At 45.5% G+C, this 18827-nt stretch overlaps 1 protein-coding gene across 1 annotated transcript in view; it reads right to left on the bottom strand.

Moving 5' to 3' along the window:
* Nucleotides 1-772: 772 nt before the first annotated feature.
* LOC147611068 (Peptidase C13 family) overlaps nt 773-18827 on the bottom strand; it is a 41645-nt gene continuing 23590 nt past the window's right edge. The window contains exons 4-10 of the mRNA XM_086785716.1: nt 9145-9374; nt 8935-8992; nt 8529-8606; nt 3642-3730; nt 3317-3398; nt 1410-1589; nt 773-1296 (exon numbers count right to left, since the gene is read on the bottom strand). Of these exons, the coding sequence (XP_086641842.1) occupies nt 1153-1296; nt 1410-1589; nt 3317-3398; nt 3642-3730; nt 8529-8606; nt 8935-8992; nt 9145-9374 (861 nt within the window). The 3' untranslated portion in view covers nt 773-1152. The remainder of the gene's footprint in view (nt 1297-1409; nt 1590-3316; nt 3399-3641; nt 3731-8528; nt 8607-8934; nt 8993-9144; nt 9375-18827) is intronic.

Raw genomic sequence — 18827 nt, forward strand, 5'->3', positions numbered from 1 at the left:
ATCGTGATTGTAACTTTTTGATGTGGGTGCGCTAGCTTGTCCGTCGCGTCTTCACTTCATTGTCACACCATTTTAAAGAAGAGCTCTCTTTGCCTCTAGGTGGAGGCAAATCGAGATCCATTTTCACGGTGGTTCCTTGTCAAAAGACGGGGAATAAGAAGAAGCTAATGTAAAAGGAAAACCTACAAAGAAACCTATCTAACATGTAGATATCAAACAAGCAAGTTTCAATAGCATACATGCAAGAGAGAATTAAGAAGAGGAGAGCTCACAAGTATTATATTGCAAGGGAATAATTGTCTATTGCTTAGTGACTTTAATATAGTTTTCACATTAGGTCGGTTAAACTTAAAAGTAGTATTACTAGTCTTAAAACATTCTTAGGCATTCCTTGTTTGACATTAAGCTCAAGGTAAGGCCGTTTTATATGTTCCAATGTCGTCTAAACCCTGTGATTGGCGGAATGAGCGTGTCTCATAGATTCTTGGGCTGTTGTCGGCCTCGGTTGCTTTACTAGCTCCTCTTTGATTAGGTTCTCTTTCTATTTATTACACAGTACAACATAAACACATTAGCTTTATGTCAATTTGCATACATACCTTAGCTTGATCCCATGTGAATCTCGTCCACAGTATTCAAGCATGTCTGACAACCCGAGTTTAAGTTGAAGCATATCATTCACGTTCTTATTTGTTCAAGATCACACAACTACCCCTTGTGAGAGAGCATGCAACAACACAACATAATACAAAATAAGAGCCCCCTCTGTGAATTGTGTTACCTATTCACCACATGTATGTATATAGATATATGTGGATCTTGTATACATGCAGCCTGTAAATATGTAGATCTTTCTCAAAATCCCACCTGTCTGCAATGACCTTTGCTCCTCTAGGTCAAGAAAATGTACTGCCCAGAGCATGATTTGGGATAATTTTATATACCACGGCAAAATCCCTCAAACAGTCAAATGTACTCTACACCTACATAAATTGTGTACTTGTAGTTGCATATGCGTGTATAATTGTCCTTTGAGGATAAGATTCTCAAGCTTTTGGAGGATCAGGAGCAGAGGCTGGCAGCGTAGCTGACATTTCACCTCCCACAAGTCAAGCTTGCCTGTATCTCAAAAACTAACGTAGAAACAGGACTTCACTTTCTCGGATACAAGCATGCAGAAAGGATCACCATAACAACTAAACCAGCAAGCCCTATATGGACAGCATTGTCCCTAGCACCATCGTCTAGCTGTTGGATTAGCCCCTCCAAAACCTTCCTTTGTTCAGTTTTTGGGACCTGTTGCATGGTGACAAAATGAGCACTTGCTTAGAAGTAGGCACACAGACAAACAAAATTCCAACTTTCTTCTGATTATAAATACGTGGCAATCATTTGTCGCCCCGTTAAACCTGAGCTTGCAGTGAGGTTGTGTCAAGATGCTGCTCTTGCATCAGGTTGCAGTCGTCAGATTCTGCAGAGCCATGTGCTTCACAAAAGCTCTGGCTACTTTCATCACCACGGAAGCCATGATATGCAGAGTGTGTGTGGACAGTTTCCATCACAGAACCAAAAAAGTTTGTTACTGGTACCTACATTAAAGAGACCCCGTAATTACATCCTTTCAAAATGCTCTACAAAACCAAAAGAACAAGCACTTCACTGTGTATCCCTATATGACAAGCGGTGGGCTAGCCATCCAACTCTGCCCTCAATGCCTGCCTACCCTGCACCACCTAGTTGTAGCACCTATGCTTGTCCCAAACACTAGGCTGCCTAGAAAACACATATTCTGGATTAGAAACCTGCAAACATTTCTACCTCAAAACATTTTAAAGACACCCAAATTATTTTAAGGCCAAATCCTCTCATTTTCCCTCCTTTTTTTCACCAATTTCGTGCATCTTTTATCACCTTGTTTCAACCTGTTCAGCCCCATGTATGCAACCCATTTCAAGGTCATTTCAACCTGTTTCAAGCCCATTTGTAGCCTGTGGCCCATGAAATTCAATCTCCTCATGTATGCAACCTGTTTCAAGGTTGTTTCAGCCTGTTTTGAGCTCATTTGTAGTAGCCCATTACCCATCAAAGTCAATCTCCTAGTTGTTGCACCTCCTCCTGTCACAAACACAAGGCTGCCTCGAAAACATAGAAACAAAGAAAAGACAATGAAACCTGCAAACATTTCTACCTCCAAACATTTCAGAGGCTCCCAGAAAAAGAATTTGCCTTAATTATTTGAAGGCCAAATTTTCTTGTTTTTTAACCCCCCTTTTTTGCCAATTTCATGCACCTTTTATCACCTTGTTTTGCACGTTCAGCCCCAGGTATGCAACCCGTTTCAAGGTTGTTTCAGCCTGTTTCAAGCCCATTTGTAGCCCATGCCCCCTAAGCCAACCTCCTCTCTCCTCCTCACTCCTCTCTTCCCTTCTAACTGGCCTTAGGCCCAAGATCTTCCCATAGTTATCCGCCCGTAGGCACCTGCCCATAGGCGCTTTTTAATCCGCCCGTAGGCGATGCCGCCGAGGAAGCACCTAGTGGAATTTTGAACCTAGAACCTCCTGGTCCTAGACAAACACCTTTTTACCACTTCAGCTATCACCTCATTGGCACTCCTCTTCAGCTATCACCTCATTGGCACTCCTCTTCTCTTCCCATGGTCTTCTTATCCTCTTTCCTCTTCTTGAGCTTCAATTTTTGGGGTGTAATTCATTTTTGAAAAATTGATGCAAAATTGCAGAAATCCCCAGGTTGGATTTAAGGATTTTTTAAATGTCGCATCAATTTCACCAAATTGAAGCGACATTTCAAAACCTTCGGAGTCCAATTTGATGGGTTTTGAAATTTCATATGCAAAAACCCCAGACGAAGTTTGGGGATTTTCACACTTTCGCATCCATTTTCGTAAAAAAAATGATTTGATATTGCAAAATTCATCAAATCCAATTTGGACTTCAATTTTAAAAGCTCCATATATTTTAGAAATTAATTAACATTTTCATTTTTTAAAACATATTTGTTTTTGCCAAGTGATGAAATGTTTCTAAGCAAAATTTAACAAACCTCAAAACAAAACAAAACAAAAAAACCCCAGAACTTTCTTGTAACTATGCTAGCAAATCTACTCCCAAAAATCTCTCCTCAGCAAAATTTAAGAAACCTCAAAACAAAAAAAACCCAGAACTTTCTTGTAACTATGCTAGCAAATCTACTCCCAAAAATCTCTCATCAGCAAAGGCTTGTCCTTCACCTTAAATCACGGTTCACTAGCTCCAACAAACATGGAATGTGTACACATGGAAGAAGATCCACAACTTACCTCATGTAGGGAACGGCTGAACAAGTCATCTCGATAATCGGCATGTGACATAAGCAAGGTTGGATTGTACGATTGAAAGAGTCTGGAGAAAATCACTCACAAAATTAGAAAAACATATGAGCCTACATGTGTTTTGCAATGATTACACATATGTCTGCAGTGCTCATTAAGGCTGATTAACAGGCAGTATTGCTCATCCAGCTCTCCCTCCATCCCATCACGGGCAGGAAATGTTCTGTAACCAGCCTTAATGCCTGCATTCATTTTGAATTAAGCTGCCAGCAAAAGTTGCATTCCGCATAGAATGACTTGAGATGTGTGGTACCTGATGAGGGAAGAGTTGCTATAAATATCAAGGTTCTCAAAAAATGCCAGTGTGTAGAATGTAAAGCGATCCACAACTGATACCCCCACCTATTCTCAAAGGAGACAGTAAAGAAAGGTCACATGCCAAGGCTGGTATATAAGTGCAGGCAAACCAAAAAGACATAATCGAAAGAATTCTCACAAGATAGCCCAAACACCACAACACCCACCTCTAGAATTCAACCATGAGCCAAAGGTTCTAGACCTTTAAAGTGTTTTATTTACTAAGCACAAGGACCTCAAGGATTCACAAACATGATAATAACAAAGAACCCAATAACACGGCAGCCAGGAATTGAGCTAGCGAAAGTATTAAGCTATAACCAAGTGGACTGCATACTGCCGCTTGTGCTTTTGGCTACATGTGCAGGCTTAAAAGTTTTGTTTGTTAAGCACTAGGTCCCACAAGCACAGCATCACCCTGCAGGCTTAAAAGTTTTGTTTGTTAAGCACTAGGTCCCACAAGCACAGCATCACCAAGGATCCATGAACATCACAATAACTAAGGACCTAGAAAATGCAACAGCCAGGAATTGAACCAGTGACATCATTTTCAGACAGCCAAGGTCTATTCAAGTGGACTACATGTTGCTTGTACTTTTGGCTAGAAGTGCAGGCTTTAAACACCAACCCTGAGCATCTGCAGGTCTCCAAACTGGTCGACGGCAGCTGCCCTTTGATAAAAAATCCCCACCATGTCGCTTGCTACTTTCTCCATACAAGTGCTGCTCTCTTCAGAAAATTCCACAATGTCCACGTTTAAATCCGCAGAGGGAAAATCTGCCAAGCTTTCACAAAAGCATGCATCATAATATATATGTGTGGGTGTGTATATATATATGTAACCATTCTGGGCATCTCCAGAATTCATGTGTGTGAATGGGCTTTGAATGCCCAAAAGATCAAGAATGTACAAGCTTTGGGAATGGAGGATAATCGAGGACCAAGTGTTTGTAGCATGGTCCAAGCACTCGAGACGGTTTCTTGGACACAGAAACAGGCCCTTGGATAACATGTTCTCTTTCTCCTTGGATAATGAAATACTCCAAAGGGGGGTCGGCCCATTCCGGCTTCAATGTGGTGTTATATGTACAACTTTTATTTTCAGCTTTGTGGATTGATTAATGGCTGTGACTAAATGCCGAAATGTTTAATTGTGCTCATGGTCAAGCGATGCACACCCACTCCCACTCTTCCCAAGCGAGTTACATATATGTATATGCATATATGTATGTATGCATGTATGTATGTGTTTCTCTATGTGTACACGCGTGTAAGTGTGTGTGTGCGTGAAATCAACTTACAGAAAGAGAGACCCCTCACCTCTGATTCTGTGGTCTCATATAGAAATTGCAACCCCCTAGCAAAAAGCTTCAGTTAATATCCTTACTACTAGCTTTAGGATTCCAAATAGCATGATAATGTTAGAAGTCATCTCCTGTCTATTTTTATACACCAGGGCCTTTGTTGTGGGTGTGCCCGCCCTTATGAGGTGTTTTATCATTTTTCCACACTCCCCGTATTTTTTCCCTATTTTTTTCCATTTTTCCTAGTGGTGGGAGGGCTGCCACAGGATGCCAGGTGCACTCCAGTGCTGGCCGACTGGATGTTCATCAGTCGTGGGCTACTGGGCTGCTGCCGACTGGATTTCATCAATCGTGGGCATCTGTCTGCTGGCCGACTGCATGTATGCAGTCATGGGACTTTTTCATCAGTCGTGGGCACTACATCTGCTGGCCGACTGCCCTTCCTGGGATGTATATATAGCCCCTTTGCCCCCACCACTTCCTCATTCAGTTTTTCCGGGATCTTGTGTATAGAGAAGAGTTTACACACCTATCTCTCTGTGTTTCTTGTGCTGTTTATTTTCTGCAGTCTACTTGCTCCTGTCTACCCAAGTTTGATTATCATTTCCGCTCCATATTCTGACATGGTATCAGAGCCCTAGGCTCTAGACAGATCTTGGGCGTTTTTTTGAGCAAGAGGAGGAGCGTTAGGCTACTGATTGGTGGACTGTTCTGGGCTGAACGGGAAGAGAAGGTGCAAGAGGAAGGCGGGCCAAGGTGCTGGACACCCACTTGCAGGTTTACAGATTTTTTTTTCCCCACCCACCCACCCTTTTGAGGTTACTCTCCGCGATGGCAGATTTACTAGAGATGACTGAGAAGCACGTGAAGATTCCGACTCTCCCCACGTTCCCAGTGGATCGTCAGTTGGACGGGTCCAATTATGGCATCTGGAAGGTCATGATGGAGTCAGTTCTGGAGTCATATGACCTTGCTGATTTTATTATCATCGGGGTGCCATGGCCGGAAGCTGAGGAAGGGGAGTTATTATCGACGAGGAAGGACCGCGAGGCACAGGCACACATGTGGGACCGTGTCAACGCCAGGGTCCGATCGTTTATTTTCCTCAATTGCACACCACAAGTGATCAATCATGTGAAGCACATGACGCTGGCGAGAGGCATATGGGAGCACTTGGCTTCTTTGTATAACAGGGTGTCACCCATGAAACGGATCTCCTTGGAAGTGCAGATGCAGGTTATGAACCCTGCAAAGTCTTCGACGATGCGAGAACACATTAACAAGCTGCAGGCCCTTCAACAGGAAGTCCTACAAGCTGGGAAAGAGATATCATCCGAGGATATGGCCATCACTTTGCTTTCCCACTTGCCTAGTCAGTATTCTGCTTTCTATTCCTCGTTGATCACGAGTGGCAGGCTCAGCACCATTACTTGGGAGGAGCTTGTGCCAATGGTCCTGGACCAAGAGGAACGTTTCACGAACCCTCCTCACGGCGGAGGTTTGGAGGCCTTAACTGGCCAACGGTCGAAAGGCCGGAATACCAACAAGGGCAAAGGAAAGGCTTCACCGGAGAAGTCTTCTGAGAAGAAGCCTGATCCAAAACGAGAGAAGCTGAAGGCCGAAAGATCTTGTAATGATTGTGGCGAGAAAGGCCACTACTGGAGGAAGTCCCTAAGCGGACAGGGAAGAGTGCTGATTCCTCAACCTCAGCTGCGAAGACTCCGGCATTTGTGCACTTAGAGATGGTGGACTCTGATGCTTCATCATCTTCGAGTGAGGAGGCAATTGGCTTCACCGCCGCGAAGGATACCCGGGAATGGATTCTCGACAGTGGTGCTTCCAGGCACATGACTCCATCCCATGACTTCTTTCTGGATCTGAAACGGCAGTCAGGTCGTATCTTTATTGGCGATAACTCCACTATTCCGATACATAGTGAGGGCCGGATGGAGATTATTCCCGACGGCAAGGGGGGCAAGCATGCTTCCCGTGTTCTTTATGTCCCTGCTCTGGGTTTTCATCTTCTGTCAGTGCATGAGGGATGGACCCGAACACAAAGTTAACCGTTACAGATCCTTGTGAGCCAGTTGATGCCTCGCAGTACTGGAAGTTGGTTGGTTCATTGATCTGGTTGCTGAACACCAGATTGGACTTGAGCTTCTCCGTGGGGCTGTTGAGCTCTTTTATGCAGACGCCATTGAAGTCTCATTGGGACGCAGGATTGCGGATCTTGCGGTATCTGCAGAGTACGAAGGATCTGGGACTCTTTTACACAGGAGGGAATGGAGTCAAGCTCCAAGCTTGGAGTGACTCAGATTGGGGAGGAGATCCAGACACGAGGAGATCTACTTCAGGATACAGTTTTACCCTCGGCTCAGGAGCAGTTTCTTGGAGCAGCAAGAGGCAGCCAACTATTGCCCTTTCTTCGACAGAGGCAGAGTATCGGGCTACTTGTGGTGCTGCTTGTGAGGTCGTATGGCTGCGGAGGCTGCTAGGCGAGATTGGGTTTCCACAGAGGGAGCCCACAATCATCCAGTGCGATAACCAGAGTTGTATAGCTATTGCTCGGAACCCGGTTTTCCATGCCCGGACCAAGCATATAGAGATACAGTATCACTTTGTACGTGAGAAGATCTTGGCTGGTGACATCTTGCTACTTTATTGTTCGACGGAGGACAATGCGGCGGACCTCTTCACGAAGTCTCTACCTCAGGCTACGCTCAGGCGGCACTCCAGCTCCCTTGGGTTGGTTTCACAGCCAGGAGCTGAGAGGGGTGTTAGAAGTCATCTCCTGTCTATTTTTATACACCAGGGCCTTTGTTGTGGGTGTGCCCGCCCTTATGAGGTGTTTTATCATTTTTCCACACTCCCCGTATTTTTTTCCTATTTTTTCCCATTTTTCCTAGTGGTGGGAGCTGCCAGAGGATGCCAGGTGCACTCCAGTGCTGGCCAACTGGATGTTCATCAGTCGTGGGCTACTGGGCTGCTGGCCGACTGGATTTCATCAGTCGTGGGCATCTGTCTGCTGGGGCCGACTGCATTTATGCAGTCGTGGGACGTTTTCATCAGTCGTGGGCACTACATCTGCTGGCCGACTGCCCTTCCTGGGATGTATATATAGCCCCTTTGCCCCCACCACTTCCTCATTCAGTTTTTCCGGGATCTTGTGTATAGAGAAGAGTTTACACACCTATCTCTCTGTGTTTTTTGTGCTGTTTATTTTCTGCAGTCTACTTGCTCTTGTCTACCCAAGTTTGGTTATCATTTCCGCTGCATATTCTGACAGATAACTACACACAACCTTCCGAATTTTGACCCAAGTCATAGAGTCTGAAAGTGGATGTTTCATATCATCTAAGTATATATGGTGGATAGCTAATGGGCCAAAATACACGTTCCAAAAAAAAAAAACAAGATAAGTTCTTAAAAGCAGGGAGGAAGATATGCACCTTGGTAAGACTTGAAATAGGTCATTTTTAATGGAAATAGACACGAAAGTTGCACAAAAAGCAGCATAGAAGTAAAAAACACATACTTACTTCAGCATCAAGATGATGAGAATATGAGTTTTCCCCCTTCCGACTGCTACCAATAGCTAGAACTCCTGGTGAATATAGCTGCAGAAGCTCAGCCAATGATGTTGATAAGAACACACAATTTCAAAACTTTCTATCATTAGATCCAACAAGGGAACGGTTGGGCCTAACACTTGAATACTTGGTTGAACATTCTGCTAAAGACACTTTGAGTTGTCAATGGACTCATATAACATAGCCAAAAATTGTTGATAGCATGATAGCTCTCTTCATATGCTCACTTTTCAGATTTAAAAATGCAAGTTTTTTCAGGCCTTAGCACTAATTCATTCAATTGACTAATAGGTCAAAGCCTTTGATTTACAAGGAGGCTGCTGAAACAGCATAACCAAGAAGACCAAAGCATTACCTGTGAATAGAGAGTTGCAGCTTGACATGTATCCACCATCACCAAAAGCTCTTTAAATCTGTACATACAATCCCGCAAACCAGGCTCCGACGTATGGGCATCAAACCACCACAGGTGATGCATTTCTTCTTTGGAGTTTGAACTCCTTTCACAGTTCACTTAATAGTTTAATGCTTCAAATCATTTACTTGATTTGAAAAAAAAAAAAACCTTCTCTTTTCTTTCATTTGCTCAATTGCGTCAGCCAGATCATGGCTTTGTATTTCTTCTGAATCTTGAAATTTGAGAAACTGGTCACCTCCATGCCCTGTCATGTACAGCAAAATATGGCTGCCTTCATCGCTCAACAATCGCTTAGAACGAGGAACAGCTGAATCATGCCGTCCAGTCAAAACTCGGAGAAAGTTTTCAACTGTCACCTCATAGCCTCGATAATCTACCTGCATGAAGCCAAATGACCTCTCTCTCTTTCTCTCTCTCTCTCTCTCTCTCTCTCTCTCTCAGTTTTCTTTTTTCATATTGTCTTGACATGCAGTTTACTCATAGATCATATGTAACATCTTTTTGGTCTCATAGACTCTTCTTTCATAGACATTACTAACACCTCTCTCTCATAGACGTCAAGGACCCACTTTGATCCCCTCAGACTGTATTATTGTAGCATTGTACCAGTGGCACTTACAAGGCTGTTGTTTCTTCTCTCAGCTCTAGTTGGATTTTTTTAATCAAGTTTTTTTCCATGATTTTGTCACTTCATGGACACATTGTAACACTTCTGGTCTGATAGACCCTTAGGTCTTTAGTACACGTTAATTGAACGCTCTCTCTCTCTGCCGCCGTACTTAGTGTTGGCTCTTACTTTAGTACAACCAGGGAGCAGCCTTCAAGGAGCAGGCCTAGGCAAGGATGAGTGGAGGAACATAGAGAGGCTACAAGTGGTAATGATATCACGTATGATCAGGAGTAAGCCATCAATACCACATGACATTATACGTGCAAAGTTTGTGCTGGCCCCACTCGTTATCACGCGTGATCAGGAGTAAGCCATCACTACCACATGACATTATACGTGCAAAGTTTGGGGTGGCCCCACTGGTTATAGATACCCTCTTTCAGACGTTGCCTACAGAGACCGCCTCTCCCATGCCTAGCACTCAAGTCTATATGGAGTTACATCAAGACGGTGTGAGGGAGCGGGTCAGACGGGCTGGATTGCCCTCCTCGTTGACACGGCTGCCACCATTACCTTCACGTGCATGGTTGTAGCATGCAATAGGTTGACCGTACAACAAAGCCTTCTTTAAACCTGTGAGTTTATGCAATCCACTTAAATTAAGAGAGAAGAGTTCAGAGAGAAGATTAGAGTCGACGTCGGATTGGGTTCCAATTACCCACTGAAGGGCCCCCCTACAGGCAGGAGTATTTGCTTGTATTACTTTGGAGAACTTTGTACAATGATGTGAATGATGATTTTGGACTGCCAAACGCAAGGACGAGGAAGACCGAATGCAAGCTGAACCATATGCTAACCCAATTGCACTGTAGAAGACTCTATGAAGCCACTTATGCAAGTCTAGAACTGCTGAGGTCCAAGGATATGTAGATATGCTTCTATGCTGCCTAGGGGATGAAGCACAGGGTTCTTGAAGGCTGAGTTGTATGCTCTAGAAAACCGGAGGCTTTTAGGCACACATATTCACTATCTGCTTGATGAACTTCTGTGAAATGAGATGATTTATGCAAGGGAATGTGGACTGCTTATATAGCGACATGATGTTGTTGGTGTCACGTGCATCCCGCATTTGGACGGAAGCTCGACACGCCAGCCAGAGGGTCGGACGCGGGATCGAAGCCGTGCTACCACCGTGCAAAGAAGGCCTCGGCTGTATGCAGTGCAACGGGGCTCAGCTGCATGACTCGATCCCGACACACCAGCCAGAGGGTCGGACGCGGGGTCGAAGCCGTGTTGCCACCATGCAAAGAAGGCCTCGGCTGTACGCAGTGCAACGGGGCTCAGCTACATGACTCAATCTAACGCCACTGGTGAGTCGAACTCAACCTAGTAGTAGCCACGCCTCATAGAATGAATGTCTATGATCTTTGCAGGCCCGCCGATGAGGCTCGCCTGCAAAAGATCTTTGAGTTGTCTCCGCGCAGGGCGGCTACTGACAATCTTGCATACTAGAGTGGAGGCCTCTAATGATGCAACACTCATAGCGAGGAGCTGAAGGTCCACTTCAAAGAAAGATACGCAAGTAACGATGGCCTCGGTCGGGGTTGACAAAGCGGCTGCCATGGAGTCCTCTTGAGGGTGAAGACCAAAAAATGCCGAGACTTGCCGAATGGAAAACGCCCCAAGAACTGAGAAGGCTGCCTTGAAAAGACAGAGGGGGTAAAGAAGTCAAAGGAGAGGCTACAGAGGAGGAAGGAAGAGACACCGAAGGGGGGGGAGCGGGGGCGGAAGGTGGGAGAAGAGAGAGAGAAGAGGAGGGGGAGGGGCGTTGGCAAAAAGGGGAAGGGGAGGGCGGCACAGGGAGGGGTGGGGGGGAGGGACGGAGGGACGGAGGGAGGAAAGCAAAGTGAGGAGGGAAAGGAGGGCGACGCAGGCGGAAAGGGGAGGGGGGGTGGGGGCGGGGAGGTGCTGGAGATTACAAAGGGGAAAGGGCACAGGCAACAGAAAAAAACGCAAGCGGGGGGGAGGGGGGGTTCGCAGATCCGCGCTAATGAAATTCCCTATGTAGCAACTTCTGCCCCTGCAAGGCCTCTTGAATACCACGATGTCCTGCATACAGAGGAGCATGACACTCTTCCATAACTTTATGACGCAAATCTCTGACCACACGAATGCGGTTTTGCATAATTAGAAACCTATCTCTTACTGAGTAGGACAACAATACCCCCAATCAAATCAGCCCAAATAAGTTGGAAATCTGTGTCCAAATGAGATACATATCTCGCATCCTTGACAAGTCTTGATGATAGGCAGTAGTCACTGCATGCACTTGAGGCTTGCGTGACAAAGCATCCGCTACCAAATTCTTCTTGCCTGGAGTATCTACCAAATTCTTCTTGCCTGGAGTATGAAAAATCTGAAAATGAAACATGGACAAGAAATTTGCTCACCTTAAATGCTTCTCTAAAAGTTTAGGCTGTGTGAGAAAGTGCCTTAGACTTTGACGATCTGTTTTAAGATCTACATCAGAATCCTAGCCTTCTTTCACGGATAATGACTCCTTGCAGCCATATCCAGCATCATGCAAGGTATAAGCTATGTAGGAAACCGAGCTCTAATACCAATGTAACGGAAGGGCAATTGTAACACAAAAATGTTAACTATCTTAAACCCTGATTAAACACATAAACATGATTGAGAAAGAGAGATGAAAGACAGTTCTGCACAATACACCACACTAGGGGCCAGAAGATGGGCTGACCCCTCCCCCCCTCCTCTTTATGGTTAGATTACTAAAAAGGAGTCTCCATGACCAGTTACTGACAATGGGTGCTACTTTGTCCCCTACTCAGTTATTAGGGGCACTTATCCTCACCAAGCTTCCCCTGGAGTATGATTTGGTTTCTCGAGCTTTGAGGTGCCAGGTCACAACCACTCAGTTGGATTTTGATTTGGTTTCTCGAGCTTTGAGGTGCCAGGTCACAACCACTCAGTTGGATTTTGATGACCTTAGCTCCCTTCTCTTGGAAGAAGAGTCCGTCCTCGTTTCTCAAGGTAAGATGAAGGTGTCTCTTAACAATTCAGATCTTGCACTTACTTCAGTACAGAAAAAAGGTCGAAGTCTTGCTTCTCATGTGGGAAAAGAGGACGTCTCTCCAAGGATTGTTTGTCCAAGAAGAAGGACAAGACCAAGGGAAAGTCTTCATCTCAGAAGAAGGGCAAAGACGCAACACACGACAGTAACTCAGATACTTCTAGTAACACATCTAGGGCTCCCACGGTGCTTCCGGCTCAGGAGGACCAAGATGGTATACTTCTCTAGTATATATGCAGTTTTTCCCATGTGCTTCCAGTCAAAGGAGGCTTGTGAGCGGAAGAGGGGGCTGGTAGCAGCTCCATTTGCTGGTGCATGGGAATCGTGAGTCGAAGTTCCAAGCATTAAAAATCTGGCAAGACATGGTCATCTTAGGTGTAGCAGCGATTATGGACTGAATCCGTTTCGAGTTCATTGTTCAAGGTTTTTGGGACGTGATGTGTTCACAATCCACTGTTGGGACTTACGGACGCAGCGTGTCCAGCACTCATCATCTTATTCTTGGAGTTCACTGCACACTTGTGTGGGAACTCGGAGCCAAGCAAAGTTCCTTGTTGTTCGTGGTGCCATTTTTGTTTCGAGAAAACAGGTTGGCGGGTGCTCTCTCCGAGGTGATTCCAGTATTTGCAATACTGGAGGGTCCATGGTTGCATCTTCATCAGCTTATCTTCTTCAAACTCTTACACACTATGAGCTGCAAAGGGCGTGTTAGAATTGTACATCTCAGTGTATTTATGAGGTTTGCCTATTTTATGGGCTTTTATCATTTTTCTCCTATTTTTAGTAAGTTGTGGACAGTCGGCCTATTTCTAGAGGCAATTGGCTAGTTCCCATATGCACTATAAAAGGGTTCTTCTCATATTCAGTTGAGGTTGTTCAATCTAAGCACAAGTTCAACACTTCCTTGCTGGCTATTGCCATTGTAAAGCTTCATGCTATTATAAAAGGTTATCTTGTCCACAAGCTCTCTCTCCTTTGCTCCCTCCTCTCTCTTGTTTTGTCTACGCTTCCGCCTTTGCATTCTCCAACAGTCAACCAGCTCCCCCACCCCCCCATGCACCTAGAAAGCATGCAACCAACCAAACACAACCTTGAAAGAAAGAGCAAACACAGGTTGTAGGCCCAAAGCACAAACTGTAGAAGGCTAGGAACAGTTGATTATTGCTGAAAATGAGCACGAGGGAAGCCCGTCGGTGCTTACAAGCATAAGAGACTGTTGCTACAGCCAATGACCTCCAGCAAATATGCAAGAATGAGATGGGAACTAAAGAGAAGGGCGTGAGCCCTTATATATGTCCCATATGAGCTGGTCGGCCAGCTATAGCAGGCCAACAGCTGTCCTGGAGCATAAATATGCCTAAATAGCCTAAAAAAGGCTCATAAAATGCTGGAAAAATCCTAAATAATGTCTACAAAAGATGCTAATGCAGGCCATCATAAAAATGACCAGTACAAGCATGAAAAGGTACATGTAGACCTCTTCACCGAGAGGGGCAGTCCAATACCAACACGCTGAAGTAACACCTCCAAAGTAGCTCTCGGAAGTGGTTTGGTGAAGAGATCAGCCACATTGTCCTTGGTAGAACACTAGGCCAGCCGAAGAAGTCCCAACTCCATCCAGTCGTGTACAAAATGATAATGCACCTCAATATGCTTGGATCATCCCCGTATCACAGGATTCTAAGCTAGAGCAATAGCACTCTGAGAATCCAAGAAGATGGTAACCGGGGAAGTGTCAGCACAGCACAAATGCTCCAGAATAAAGTGGCTCAGTGGAGGAGAGAAGGTAGGATTTGTACTCAACCTCAGTGGAAGAAGCAAAAACAATCTTCTACTTTTGAGACTTCCAAGAAACCAATCCAACACCAAGCATGCAGCTTGCCCAATCAGAACCTATGAAACCAAGCAAATCAGCACCGCTGGAATAGGTGATGTCGTAATCTGAAGTACCTCGAAGATAACGAAGAACTCTCAAGGCTGCCTACCAATGAGACCTTCGAGTGGCCGATGAGAACTGGCTGAGAACACTCATAGCATAGGAGATATCTGGACGAGTGTTGGCAAGGTAAAGCAATGAGCCAACAATCTGCCGGTACTCTGTGGAATCGACCAAGGGTGTATCATCCTCCTTGGATAACTTGGCATTGGGATCCATGGGACAAGAGAGAGGTGTACAGTCTGACAACCCATAAAGTGAGAGCAGCTTCTTCACATATTTCTACTGAGAAATGAAGATACAATCAACTTTCTACCAAACCTCCAACCCAAGAAAATAATGAAGAAGGCCAAGATCAGTCATCTCAAATGTCGTTGAAAGCTTGGACTGAACCCTTGTGACCAACTCAGTATCTGAGCCAAAAAGGATGAGGTCATCAACATACAAAACAATGACACAAATATCCCCATCAGAAAGAAGCACATAGAGATTGATGTCTGCATATGCCCTCTCAAAGCGAAGAGAGAACAAGAAGGCATCAATCTTCTGATACCAAGTGTGGGGTGCCTGTTTGAGACCATAAAGAGCCTTCTTCAAAAGATACACATGGGTGTCCTGTCCCTGAATCACAAAACCAGGAGGTTGCTCAACATAAACTTCCTCCTCTAAATTTCCATTAAGAAAAGTGGATTTGACATCCATCTGGTACACGGGCCATCTAAAGTGTGCAGCCAGAGCCAAGACAATCCTGATGGTGGTATACCTAGCTGTAGGAGCAACTGTCTCATCAAAGTCTTCCCCTGCCGTTCGAGCATATCCTCGAGCAACAAGGCGGTCTTTGTACTTGTCCAAAGTACCATCTGCATGAAACTTGACTTTGAAAATCCATTTCACACCAATCACACGACGATGTAAAGGCCGTGGCACCAAAGACCAAGTGTGATTCCTCTCAATAGAGGACATCTCTGCTTCCATGGCTTGCCGCCATTACGGCTGTGAAAGGGCCCCTCTGGACTCTCAGGCTCATTGATCTCCTGGAGAGAACTCATGAGAGCATAATTCACTGTGTGACGAGATGTGAAAGCAGGAGATGAACAACGAGGTCCAAGGGTGGTGGTAGAGATCTGGTTATGGAGCTGTGCATCAGTGAGACAACCGAGGTAGGACAACCTTCCTCTCAAAGCGTGAAGAAGAAGATCCAGCTGCAAAAAGAGGACTCATTCGATGTTGCTAAGAGAGGTGATGAAGTAAGCACTGATCAGGGTAATCCCGGAGTCAAAGCAGGACTCGTAGAAGGACTGGGAGCTGTAGAAGTTGGTGCAACAGGAACTGATGGCTGCAAAGGAGCAGTTGTCACCGGAGTTGCAGTAGGAGGAGGAGGAGGAGTTGGACGTGGAAGAGGTATAAGATCACTAACATCTGTCGCGAATGGATCATCCAGAAAGTCGGAAGATGCATCACGTGGAGACGAGTCGATGCCAAACAAGCTCTCATCAAACGGAGCATCTCGGGAAATGATGATGTCATCAACCTTCGGATCCCAAAAGTGGAACCCTTTGGATCTCAGACTGTAGCCTATGAAGATCATCCTCTTTGACTTCGGTGCGAAGGTGGTCCTCTTCTGATCTAGGACATGCACATAAACAACACAACCGAAAACACGTAGGTGAGAAACAGAAGGCTTGAGTCCTGTAAAAGCCTCCTTTGGAGTAATCTCCTCAACCGCTTTTGTGAGATCGGTTAATGAGATAAACTAAGGTAGCCACAGCTTCACCCCAAAAAGCAAGAGGGAGACCTGCATGATGCAACAAAGAACGAGCCATCTCTTTTACGGTCCAGTTCTTTCATTCCATGACTCCATTCTACTAAGGAGTGTAAGAAATTGTGGTCTGTCAGTGAATGCCCTTTGACACAAGGAAGTTATCAAAACGGTACAAACTCGCCACCATTATTAGTCCAAAGAAAGGAAACTGTACCCCCAGACTGATTTTCCGCCATTGCGATCCAAGTCCGAAAACTAGCAAAAGCATCTGAGTCTCTGTCTTGTGAGCCAGAAAGCATACCCAGACTTTGCGAGTGAAATCGTCCACAAGAAGTGTTAAAATATTGCATCTTTCTATTTATGTTGTCGGCCTGTTTCCTACAGCCAATTGCTTCATGCACAAGTATATAAGAGTTGCTCCCTTTATTCATTCTATCACATCATTCATTGCCCTATTTGCTGGCTCTTGTACTCTGTAACCTCAAGCTAATAAAGCTCAGTTCTTGCTTGCAATCTTAATCTCTCTCACGTTTATTTGCTTCCGTTTGTGCACATTCTTCCATGGTATCATTCGTCTAGGCTTTGGCTGCTGCACAATCTGTTTGTCTCCGTTTTCTGCTTCCCTAGATTCTCCAGGCTGTAGATCCTTCAAACAGTGGCTGCGTTTCTCCTTTCTTACCTGCGTTTTTTGCTCTACATTCTCTCCAACTGCTGTCGGCCAGCCCCCAGGCTACGTTTTCTTCTACAGTGGCAAGTGGAGGAGGTCTAGCTGCAGATTCAATAAGTGCATCAGACAAGTGGCACATCAGCTCTTCTCCCTCCAAGATCCCCTCCCTCTTCCCGTAGGAGGCTCCTGGTGGTGTGTTTTTTGGGTTTCTTTTGCTGCAGTCCAGCCTGCATCTTCAGAGGGGGCTATTAGTCCCTAGTTGGATCCTGTGGAAAGTGTTAGCACTTTCATCCCTAGTTTCTGCTCTTTATGGTGCCCATTTGGTCCCCTTTTGTATGGCCCTTGCTTGTGGGCTGGCCACCCCTTTTTTACTATTTTTCTGGGATTTTTCCCAGCCATTATGGCATTTTTCCAGTGAGCCATGTCCAACAGCTCCAGTCGGCCTGTTTATGGGCTCCAGTCGGCCAGCACTTCCCCACTATAAATAGTGGGTGCTAGCCTCTCATTTTTCATTGAGTCTTGTACTTATTTGCTCCCCCTTATGAGACTATCACTGTCTCTTGCTTGGGACTGTTTTGGTTCAGTATATTCAGCATAGTTTGCTCCATATCTCTCTCTCTCTTGCACTCTTTGTTCAGCACATTCTAGTGCCACTCTGCTTCCGCTCTGTGCACTCTTTCATGGTATCATCGCTCCAGGTTTAGCAACCTTTCTGCTGCCCCAGATTCAGCCCTGTTTTCAGTACCTTCTCCTCTGCGTTTTCTTCCAGATCCATAGCTTTTGCTGCTGCGTTTTCTGGACAGCACTCTGCTGGTCGTTTTTTCTTCAGATTGGCTTCACCGATTCAGCCGTCTGGCTCTTGTAGATCAGCGTTTCATTGCCCACTTGGAGATTGGACTGCAGGCGGCCTGTTTTCTACAGGACAGCACTTGTTCACTGCTGCGTTTTCCTCTCCAGTGGTCCTTTCCCTTTGCAGAGGAGGCTTGTGGTGTTGCAGGCTTTGGTGGCACTCTTGGTACCTATGGAGGACACCTTTTTCTTCAGAGTTTGTGCATTTCTTGAGATTGAGCCCAAGCTCTTGTGATGGCTGCTCCTACTTCTCTTCATATGTTTGCTGAGTCTGCTAAGTTGGATGGTTCCAACTACACCCTATGGAAGGTGAAGGTGAAATCGGCCTTGCGTGGCGTGGATCTCTGGGATTGGCTTGTTACACCAGCCAATGCCACCCCTCCCACCCTTGCTTCCGGTGGTGTGACTCAGGCACAGATTGATATTTGGCAGTCGAATGATCGACGTGTTTTCTCCTTCCTGATGTTGAACTGTCAGGATGCTGTTCTCTCTCATGTGCGTACAGCAGATGCTGCACATGAAGTTTGGAAGGCTTTTGCAGATCTCTATGAGATTAAGTCTCCGGGTCGGATTTTGGCATTGGAAAAGCAACTTATGAACTTATCAGTTTCTGCGTTTCCATCGTTATCTGCTTTCATCTCAAAGATGAAAGATCTCCGGGACGAGCTTGCTGTTTGTGGCAAGGACATCTCCACAGAGGATATGGCTATTCAGCTGCTCTCCAAACTTCCAGAGAGGTTTGATGCATACTTTCAGTCTCTGGTTTCTTCTCCTCGTCCTGTTCCAATTACTTGGGAGGAAGTTCTCCCCTCCATTATGCAGATAGAGTCTCGCTTTGAGGAGCGGACTGGCACCTCCGGTGGCGCTGATGGAGCTTTGGCAGCACGAGATAAAGGGAAGTCTCAACAAAAG

This window comes from Cibotium barometz, chromosome 48, assembly GCF_041138505.1.
Source record: "Cibotium barometz isolate CiBa-2024 chromosome 48, ASM4113850v1, whole genome shotgun sequence".
NCBI classification, from domain to species: Eukaryota; Viridiplantae; Streptophyta; class Polypodiopsida; order Cyatheales; family Cibotiaceae; genus Cibotium; species Cibotium barometz.